The 9,854-nt window shown below is 49.4% G+C and overlaps 2 protein-coding genes across 3 annotated transcripts in view; one reads left to right on the forward strand and one right to left on the reverse strand.

Annotated features, from left to right (window-relative positions):
• Positions 1-1,265: 1,265 nt before the first annotated feature.
• On the reverse strand, positions 1,266-8,268 carry socs5b (suppressor of cytokine signaling 5b). Its single transcript, XM_068740963.1, has 2 exons — positions 8,070-8,268; positions 1,266-4,750 (listed from the first exon to the last, which is right to left on the reverse strand). The coding sequence occupies exon 2, from the start codon at positions 4,727-4,729 to the stop codon at positions 3,065-3,067; it is 1,665 nt and encodes a 554-aa protein (XP_068597064.1). The 5' UTR covers positions 4,730-4,750; positions 8,070-8,268; the 3' UTR covers positions 1,266-3,064.
• Positions 8,269-9,785: 1,517 nt separating this feature from the next.
• rwdd (RWD domain containing 4) overlaps positions 9,786-9,854 on the forward strand; it is a 4,331-nt gene continuing 4,262 nt past the window's right edge. For both annotated transcript variants that reach the window (XM_068741373.1, XM_068741374.1), the window contains exon 1: positions 9,786-9,854. This exon is cut by the window's right edge and continues 86 nt beyond it. The gene's annotated coding sequence lies outside the window, so the exon portion shown is untranslated.

Raw genomic sequence — 9,854 nt, forward strand, 5'->3', positions numbered from 1 at the left:
TTTTGGTGAAAAAACACAAAGGTTTTGTTGAGGCGTTGGAAGATTTGTGTTAAACTCTTCCCTAGACAGTCCGACTCGCCCTTATCGGCACCCAGGAAGTACACAATGTGGAATACCGTCCGGATAATGTGAATCAAGCAACTGTTTTCTGTAGAGAACTCGTGTTTGATACAAAATGGCACATTTTTTATTTATTTTTTAAACAACAGACAACAGGAGAAACAAAAGCTCGCCGTGTCACTAATATTAGCACCTTTTGCTATCAATCAGTAGGGAAACACGTTTGGACTCACCTGTGGTAAATCACAAGATTTTCCCGGTGATAAATGCTCTGTGCCCATGTGACACGAATTAGCCAATGATGACTTCCGCTTTAAAAAGCCACCCGTTATTAAACTGTAAGAATGGTGAAGACGAAGGAGCTGTCTGAGGACATCAGAAGGGCTAGTATTAGCAAACGCAAGACCTCCAAAGGCTGTAAGGCAATCTCCAAAGACCCCGTTCTAACAGTGCGTACCGTTATTAAGAAGTTTGCCAAGCAAGGAACCGTCAAGAACCTCCCTGGACATGGAGGAAAGAGCGAGAGAAGTCTTGGAAGGTCGGTGCAAATGACCTGTAGGCCAACCTGGAACCGTCTGGGGCCATGGGTTCAACAAGTGACCTACGCCGCAAACTAAACCGAACAGGAAGACGCCATCACTGCTGAGGAAAAGACATAGAAAGGAATGGCTGATCATTGCCAGAGTACCTGGACAAACCACAGAGAACACCAAAGAACACCGTACCAACAGTTAGGCATGGTGGGGGGCTGCTTTGCTGCATCCGGTACTGGAGGCCTCGACCGTATCCCAGGAATCTCGAAATCAAAGAATTATCAAGAGCGAAACGTCCTACCCAGCGGAAGACGACGTGGCTCGAGTCGATGTCCGTGGGTCCTCCAGCGAGACAAAGACCCAAGCACCTTTCCAAAAGCACGCAGGAATGGTTGAAAAGGAACACATTTAAAATGTCCAGCGAACTCAATCCGCTTGAAAGTCTTTGGCGTCATCTGAAATGTGCCATTGGGAAAACGAACCCTGCAAACGGTTCACGAGCTTGAACAGATCGCAAAGGAACAGTCGGAGAAAATAGCAGCCGAGTAAGAACCTTCTAGAACCGCTGGGAGGCGGGGTGCGGTATCGCTGCACGCAATATTTGAAAGTACAATTTTCAAGTTTAAAATATTTTGGACCTCCAATCAAAGGATCCTGATGAGATATAGTTGGTACATTTCCATTTATTTCTGAAGATATTGTACAGATTATGCAAAAAACAAAAACAAAGGGGTGTGCCATTAATGGTGAGCAGGACCGTCTCTATAACGGCCAGTCTGATGCAACGTTGCAAGGCAGGAAACTTTAACAGCTGCTGATTAAAACAGCCGTTTGGTGAGGGCTCCAAAAGAGGAGAGACTCACTGCACGGAGGAGGGACACCGATATCTGCTGAAATATCATTAAAATCACTAATAAATACCGTCATTAACAATCAGGCCAAACATGAGGAAAGAGAATTCACTTTAATAAGCTGTCAGCGTAGCAGAAATGATCTGTTACTACTATAATAGACGTCCAAACATCAACATTATTCTCTTCATGGCATCTGTAAAGAATGTGGAGGTCAGATGTGGCTCAGTGGCATCGGCCACGGTTGCTGGTTTGATCCCCACCCCAGGCCCTGCAGCTCACTGACTGTAATTGAACCCACTTCAGACCCACCCCTGCAAGTCGACGACGACCTGGAACAGTTTGTACTCCCAGTGAGCAGGTGGCGCCCCCACTATGGACACTGGTTATTGTTGTGAATGGGCCGGGGGGGGGCAGTTCACCAGTCTGTCTGTCGTTCTGTCCAGCGTGTAGGAGTATTATCACCACCAGTACACGCCGTCCAATGGCCCATGTCCATGTCCAACGGGACAACGTCTCAGTGACGCTCTCATGCCGGAACGTCTTCCCAAGTCAATGACAACATTCCATTTTAGTCGAATTCCAGTCATTGGAAAGTGTTGACACTTTAGACATAATTAAAAAGTAATTATTGTTTCAGAAAAACGGGTAAACCGTAATACTGCATGAAGTACTGTCTGATTTAAGGGCTGCACAGACACACGCCCGTATATCAGGCTACTGATCAACCAATCAGTTTAAGAAGAGGTTGAAATCATTTCAGACACCACTAATTTGTTTCACTGCAGGAGCCTGAGAGCCAGTTACCCCTGGGGGAGCTTCGGGGGGGGTACCCAGATCTAAAACCACGTCGACCTTGCGTCGGCCAGATATAGTTCACTATTTTCGGGTCGTCTTGGCTCCACGTCAATGAAGTGAGCGAGGCAGACCGGTGGAATAGAACTTGGTTTTATTAAATGTAAAAACTGCATTTTACTTTTGGATTTTTGTCATTAAATATATTGCATGTTGGCATACACAATTATGTGCAGGATCTGAAATGGCCTTTGAAGGACTGGTCGACCTTGCAGAGAATCGTGGGAACGTTTCCATCCAATTCCTCGTTTGAAAAAGCAAAGCTGCTCGTCTATTGTTCCAGTCCCAAACTCTGGGCCATCCCAGAATACATGACATTCCTGAACTGACGTGCGCGTATGTAAAGAGCTGAATCCAGGGATCAAACTCCGACCTGTAGGCCTCCACACATACAGACCATAAACCTAGGAAGGTGCAACTCGAGGTGCGGTGACAAGCTAAAGAACAGAAAAACACGCGGGTAAACGAGGAAGGCAGCAGACAGGGAGACATCACGAAGCAGGCGGGGACAGACAGGAAGACGAAACACGGATGCCTCGTCTCCTGCCAGACAGCGTTGGACTGCATATAACCATAATCTGTCATTTAAGGAAGGACTAAACGGGATTAAAAAAGGAAGTGAATGCATCTCGAACAGCTTGTTAAAGGTCATTTAAATCCCTCAATGGAACGAACTACGTCATTAAAGCCTCCAAGTGGCCAGACAAGGAATCTCACATTCTGCATTCCCCCTGTAGAGTCTATGCAGGCAATGGAGGACGTCCTCTATTTGACCTTGAGTGGCACGTCCCTCTCAAGCCAACGAACTCGTACTTTCTGTTTGTAGTGATACTCCTTGAGGAAGTCCTGCAGCGCGGGGGGCAGCGGGAGGGAGCCGACGCCGTCGTACGTGGTCCAGCGGCAGATGGCGGCTCGCGCCAGGTGCTGCAGGCCGAACGGAAAGTTCCTGTGGAGAGGTGCCGTCAGCAGCGGCTCAAAGAACATGCAAGCGCTGGGATCCTTGTAGTGCTCCAGCAGTCCCGTGACCGTGGACGAGTGGAAGACACAAGGGTCATGAGCATCGAAGCTGAAGTTGTGGTTCCACTGCTCAATGCGGGCATGCAGCGAGCGGTTGTAGCGGCGAAAGCTAACGGAGAAGAGGTAGTCCTCCTGCGCCGAGTCCCGGAGCAGGAAGGTGCCCTCGGGGCGTCCGTCCAACAGAGCTTCGGCCTCATACCGGTCCATCACGCCCCAGTAGCAGGGAAGGGCTGTGATCTGCAGCAAGTCCGGCACCAGGCAGTGGATGTAGTCTATCTGGGTGTGGACCTTCCACGGGCCGGGTTGCTGTCGGCTCGAGTTCCCGTCTCCAGAGGCATGCCTCTGCTTGGACCGCCTGGCCTGCATGCACAGAGTCGGTGAGTCCTCTTCAGAGTCCACGTCCGGAGGCGACAGAGCAGCCCCCAACAGCTGCCCACAAGCCCCCGACGAGCCGGGTACCGAGGACCGCCGCTCACCAGGGACTTCTCCCGTGCCAGGAGTCACCTTTGGCCCCGCCTTGTAAAGAGAGGCGCCCGGGGCCGAGGCGTCGAGGGTGTGGATCTGAGCATTCGGCGGTGGGTCCACGCCTTCCTCGATGCTGAGTCGACGACGCTCACGCAGACGCTCCTCCTCATCCTCAGCAGAAGGGTGGATCGGATCGAAGGCCTCCAGGAGGGCAGTGGAGGAATTTGGGCTGACCGGCGCCGTGTGTTGCTTGATCAAGTGCCACTTGTGTGCCAGATCTGACCCCGGCGGGAAGGGGCAGGTCTCGAGCATGAGCTCCGTGAGGTGGATCTTCCGTTTGGAGGCGAGAGGGTTTCTGAACGAGCGAGGGCGTCTGTGAGTCGGTAACGGCAAGCACAGCCCGACCGCGTCGCTGAGACGCTGCCGCAGCGACCGGCCGTTGGGGAAGCGTTCCTCACACACGGCGTTGCTCATCTCTGGGATGAAGCTCACGCCGTGGCGCCGGTCCCTGCGGTTGCCACTCCCCCGCAGGTGTCCCGACAGCCTATCCGCTTCCAGGGAGCTCTGCGCTTTGTTGTTATGAGAGTGTTTTTTCTTGCCTCCCCACGGGGCATGGCGTGAATAGGAGTCCCTACGAGCTAGAAGAGCGCCCCCCGATGACCCCGATGCCCCCCGCATGTCCTCGGTGTCCTTATCGATGGTGATCTCTATTATCTGAGGGATGTCCAACACACAGTTGTGATGCTGGCGTCCTGCTGGCATGAACCCACACGATACGGCGGAGGACCCGGGCGCCTGAGAACCAGATGGACCGCCCCCATGGCCCGGTTCCAGCACGCCGTGGAAAGCATCAGCACCACTCCCGTTTCCACCGGGCTCTGAGCCGTTGTGGAAGAGCGTGTGGCATCGACTCTTCAGGTTGCTCCACATGTTACCAGCTTTCTTCATCAACAGGAGCCCGCCTGAGACCTGCAACGAGACAAGAGGTGTCCATGTCACGGCACCCAAAGTAAACGCAGCAGAGTGTCCCGCGATGACTAGCTAAACATGGCGTCTAGGACGCGGCTGAGCTGCAGCAGGTGAGCAGGGCCCCAGCTATAAATGAGCCCAGCTGACCTGCCGGTAGGGGCTGCGTTACAGAGCCAGTCGGGACTGGACCAAAAACGTTTCCCTGCAAATACACGACATGCACATTGGGGATTCATCACTGGGGTGTGGAAGCTGCAGCATAAAAACGTATCTGCATGATGCCAAAGTCAGGTGGCCTGTCAAGCACAGAACCCGGAACAGAACCCGGAACAGAACCCGGAAGTACCTAAGAGCACGGAGATGTTTTTATGCCATCAGTACGTCACTCTATTGTCCCAGACTAGCTTTGAGCACTGGTTCAAGTATAAACAGAGCATGTCAAAGGCCGTAAGGAGTACACATTCAGATACATGTCTGTCCATGTTACCCTTCATACACGGCCTTATGCCATATGTAAATGTCACCATTTGTACTTGTTGGCGACTCGTACGGAGTAACACGTAATCACTTTTGACGCAGATTTCATTTTGAACACATGATCTGGCTGCTGAAGGGTCATTGTGTTTTCATTATGAAAGCTGGGACAGGGTTCGACAGTAGCTTTTTAGATGGACACAAATATTGAACCTTTTTCCGTAATGCATCTAGACGATGGCCTGTCACTGATTGGATGGCAGAGCAGACGGAGACAGTGGCCGTTTAATCAATTTCAGTTTAATCAAAGTTTCTGTATCGTACTGTGGCCAATAAGTTTTGCACTTTCATTTAGCGGTGCAATTTCAGTTCATTGTTTATTGCCTGCTGCTCAGGTTCCAGTGCTCAAGATTTAAAAACTGAATAAAAATAAGTCTAAAGCTTATTTTGAGCCTTTTGTATAATATAAATGAACAATAAGGAGGTAAAATCACAATAACTGCTATTTTCCCTTTTTTCTGCACTTTCATGGTCAAAAACCACGGAAACGTTTGAGAAAAGCTGCCGCTTTGTCCCGCCCATCAGCGTCTCTGGGGCATGATGATTGGATGATCTGTCTGAGGCCTTTTTGATTGACAGTAAAATAAGCAAATCAGCAATCTTGAAGCATAAAAAGTACGTATATAAGAACATTATAAGAACTTCACAACCAATTTCAATTAAATTTAAACAGTTGACTATTCATACACAACAATAAGACCAAGAATACAAAAGCAATAGCCCCGCCCCTTACGCCTAGGATAGGCGCTCGGGTCTAATAACGCCCTCCCACTAATTGTTAAATTAATTAAGCAGGACATATTTCAGCCTTCTCTCTTCATTAAAGACAAATTCACAATTCACAACCAGGAAGTACTACACTACACAAAATCAGTGTTTCTCTGTAAGAGAAACAAGCCTTGCATTACATCATCATTGATGGGAGAATGCTGTCTCACACCGATGGGCGGCGCTGAGCCGGACCTGGGACACGCCCCCCCCGTGGGACACGCCCCCTCCCCTGGTCGGGCCTTTGGCTGGCCCACGTCTCTGTTGCTCCCCCTGACAATGTCTCAGCTCCTCTTTTGTGCTGGAATCGTATTTGGGCTCGTTACGATACACTCTGTGGGGTTTAAACTTTTTACAGTGCTCGGACAAACCGAACCCAAAACGTGCAGCCGGAGCGCAGCCGGAGCGCAGCCGGAGCGCAGCCGGAACGCAGCCGGAGCGCAGCCGGAGCGCAGCCGGAGCGCAGCCGGAGCGCAGCCGGAGCGCAACCGGAGCGCAACCGGAGCGCAGCCGGAGGGCAGCCGGAGGGCAGCCGGAGGGCAGCCGGAGCGCAGCCGGAGCGCAGCCGGAGCGCAGCCGGAGCGCAGCCGGAGGGCAGCCGGAGGGCAGCCGGAGCGCAGCCGGAGGGCAGCCGGAGGGCAGCCGGAGGGCAGCCGGAGCGCAGCCGGAGCGCAGCCGGAGCGCAGCCGGAGCGCAGCCGGAGCGCAGCCGGAGCGCAGCCGGCAGTTTTTGCTCATTTTGCCCTATTTTTCAAGACCCACAGAATACTGTGTACTGCGACGATGTACACAACAAACATATAAAGTGAAAGCTGGAAGCGTCTCCTCACCAGAGACAGTGAGTTACGACAGTTTCCCGTTCTGGACTTGCTGGCCGTTGGAGAGGCCAAACTCACCAAAATCACTCGTTTCTAACAGAAAGCTGAGAAAAGCAGCTTTTCAAGTCGATCCCTGACTTTGACTAATATTCTTTTGTTTTAGTGACGCGTCTCCGTCTCTCCTCGTCCTGTTCACATGAAACGAGGACCGCCTGTCACAAAGGCTCGGTGTGGACCGGCTCCTGAACGAAGCTTTGGAGTATAAAGCGCTGACGGCTGAATGGCAACGCCGGTCGCACACGCATGATGTCACGGCGGTGACGTTTGGAAACGTACAACTCCATTTGCAGGCGTCCCCTCACAGACGCGCGGACGGAGGCCTCAAACATCCTCACTTCGGCCGGAATTTTAAAAACCATATTTTTTTAGTGACAGAAACATATCTTCATTTTGGGATGTATGTGTGAACGAAGCTGCTTCAGGACGCCCGTCCTCCTGGGACCACACTGGAGAAGGTCCAGGATGTCCTCGGACCGGGACGGGCATGTCCTCGGACCGGGACGGGCATGTCCTCGGACCGGGACGGGCATGTCCTCGGACCGGGCATGTCCTCGTCCGTGTCTTTGCTCAGCAACACACCAATACAGCGCTTTCATTCACGTTTTGTCTGTAAGAACTTCCCTCCATTAAAAAAATGCATTTCACTCAAGTGAGATACGAAAGTAACTTCACGTTACTCAAGTAACTGAGCAGCTGCTAACTGTCCTCGTTAGCGGGTCAGATCGGTTCTATTGATTACTAACTGAAGCTGCTGCATATGGCTGGAAGGCCTAAGGTTACTGGAGGGCCCTACTGCTAGCACTTGCTAACACTCGCTAGCACCTGAACAATGAAGCTTGCTAGCAGCCTGATGATTACCCGGCAGGAGCATAATACCATTATTATTAATATTAAATAAAACAGCTTTGCGTTAGTTAGCAACAAACGCGAACGACTCAGACCGGGCTCGCGCGCTGTCGAGCTGCTAACCGTTAGCATCCCTCGAGTGGGAGTCAATAGCGTCCCAGCTAACAGTGGCTAGCCGGTGAGCTAGGGGGCTTAGCGGGTTAGCCTGTCAGAAAGCAGCATGAATACACAAACGCGTATCGTTCTGCTTGACTGTGACGACACGGCCCGGTTCTGTTTGTACTTATTTCTTACCCGTCTCGTCCTTTGAAAGTCGTTTTCAGACGCTCTTTGTCTCTTCAGAGGAGCCAGGCGGCCATCCCGGTCCCGGAGCGCGGACCGTCCTCCCTGCTGAGCGGCGTCATCTCGCACACGTCGCGGTGAAGACTTCAAAGGAAGGAGAAAACGTCCAGCGCCGTGCTAAGCTGTTCCGCGTCATGCTAACGGCGCTCCACTCCCGCAGCGGCCGCAAATGTGACGTCGCTCCGGGCAGACAGAGAGTCGGACGGGCAGCGTGAGGGAGCCCGATCGACAGCTGATCAGACCAATGGATGAAAGGGAACAGACGGCGCGACTCCCACAGAGGACCCGGATGAGGAAGTCGAGGGATGGTAAACTCGGTTATTTTTACTGAATCGAGTTTAAATGAGTCAGTCCAAAGTGAGTCGGGATTCTGAAAGGTATTATTTATTTATTGTATTGTTTTATTAACAAACAATCAACCAAACCAATCGAGTCGGTGACCCAGCAGGTGCAGAGAAACACACACAAGTTTCACCTGCTGCCATTTCCAACAGACTGACGCTGCTGACAGGGTGATTGGAAAAAGGAAATAATCAATTCCATTGAGGGAAAAGTGAAAGATCAAGAGTTCAAAGGGAAAACATTTACTTTTTGGTTCTCTAACTGCATAGATTCTACGGAAAAAAGCACACACACGGAAGTTTTATGATGATGAATATATTTATTAGATAGAATGTTAAAGTACAAGTACAGTCAAACAGTAGCATGTATTACAGTACGAGTACAGTCACACAGTAGTATGTATTACAGTACAAGTACAGTCAAACATCCTGTCTAAGAGGAGCATTTAAATAAAGCCCTTGCGGTCTTGTTTCCGTTGAAAGTCCTTCGTACATAAATCATCGACCATTTAACAATACAAATAAAAATAAAAATAAAACCAATATTAAATTAAATTATCTTTATTTTTATTTATTAATTCTGTTTTCCCCCAATATTACTCAAATCTATTTTCTAATTTAAATTATGTAATAGACCTTAACTCTATCAGACTCGTTCACTGATTTTCATTTATTTATTTATTTCGAGCCGTTTTGTGGCCAAAGAAAAACAAACCAAAGTGATGAATATAGTAAAGCAGCTGTACAGCCCATAATAGACAAACAATTATATGATGCTCAAAATGGAGCGGGGAGAATTCAAACGTATTGAACCCCCACCCCAATCAGATACATTTATACACAAACAAGAAGCTGCTTCCTTCCCATGGACTGATAGTTAGAATTCTTTCGGCATATCAGTCATGTTTACGCTGACAGGTGCCGTTAAACATTTTTATCATGATAGTATGTAAATGTAATGAGTGGTCCATTGAACAAAAAGGTTTCAGAAACTTTAGATATCTGTTTCACCTACAAATTATTTGAATGTATGTATGTTTTTGCATATTGCCCCCTGGCAATTGTTATGTAATTATTCTACACTCTTTGTATACTGATATTCATTTTGAAATAAATCTGTATTTAATTATTCTCTTTAAAAGAGAAGAGAACTAGATATGTACCTAAAACGCATTTAATAGCATGATCATAATAAACCGATTACTATTAATAAATAACTTGCGTGATGCATTTCCAACGAAGCAACAAAAAACAGAACAGAGAACTACATCCCCCATCACGCTGATGGAGTTCCGCCTACGTCACGTGCCCCTATTGCGCATGTGTACATTTTCATGGCGGTCTACCCGTTCCGGACGAGAAACTAGAAATAGTTGATCATAAAGTTTAGCTAATA

Source organism: Brachionichthys hirsutus, chromosome 7, assembly GCF_040956055.1.
Source record: "Brachionichthys hirsutus isolate HB-005 chromosome 7, CSIRO-AGI_Bhir_v1, whole genome shotgun sequence".
NCBI classification, from domain to species: Eukaryota; Metazoa; Chordata; class Actinopteri; order Lophiiformes; family Brachionichthyidae; genus Brachionichthys; species Brachionichthys hirsutus.

Excerpts from the sequence above, each read along its gene's own strand:
- socs5b (XM_068740963.1), bottom strand. The coding sequence starts at position 4,729 with ATGAAGAAAGCTGGTAACATGTGGAGCAACCTGAAGAGTCGATGCCAC.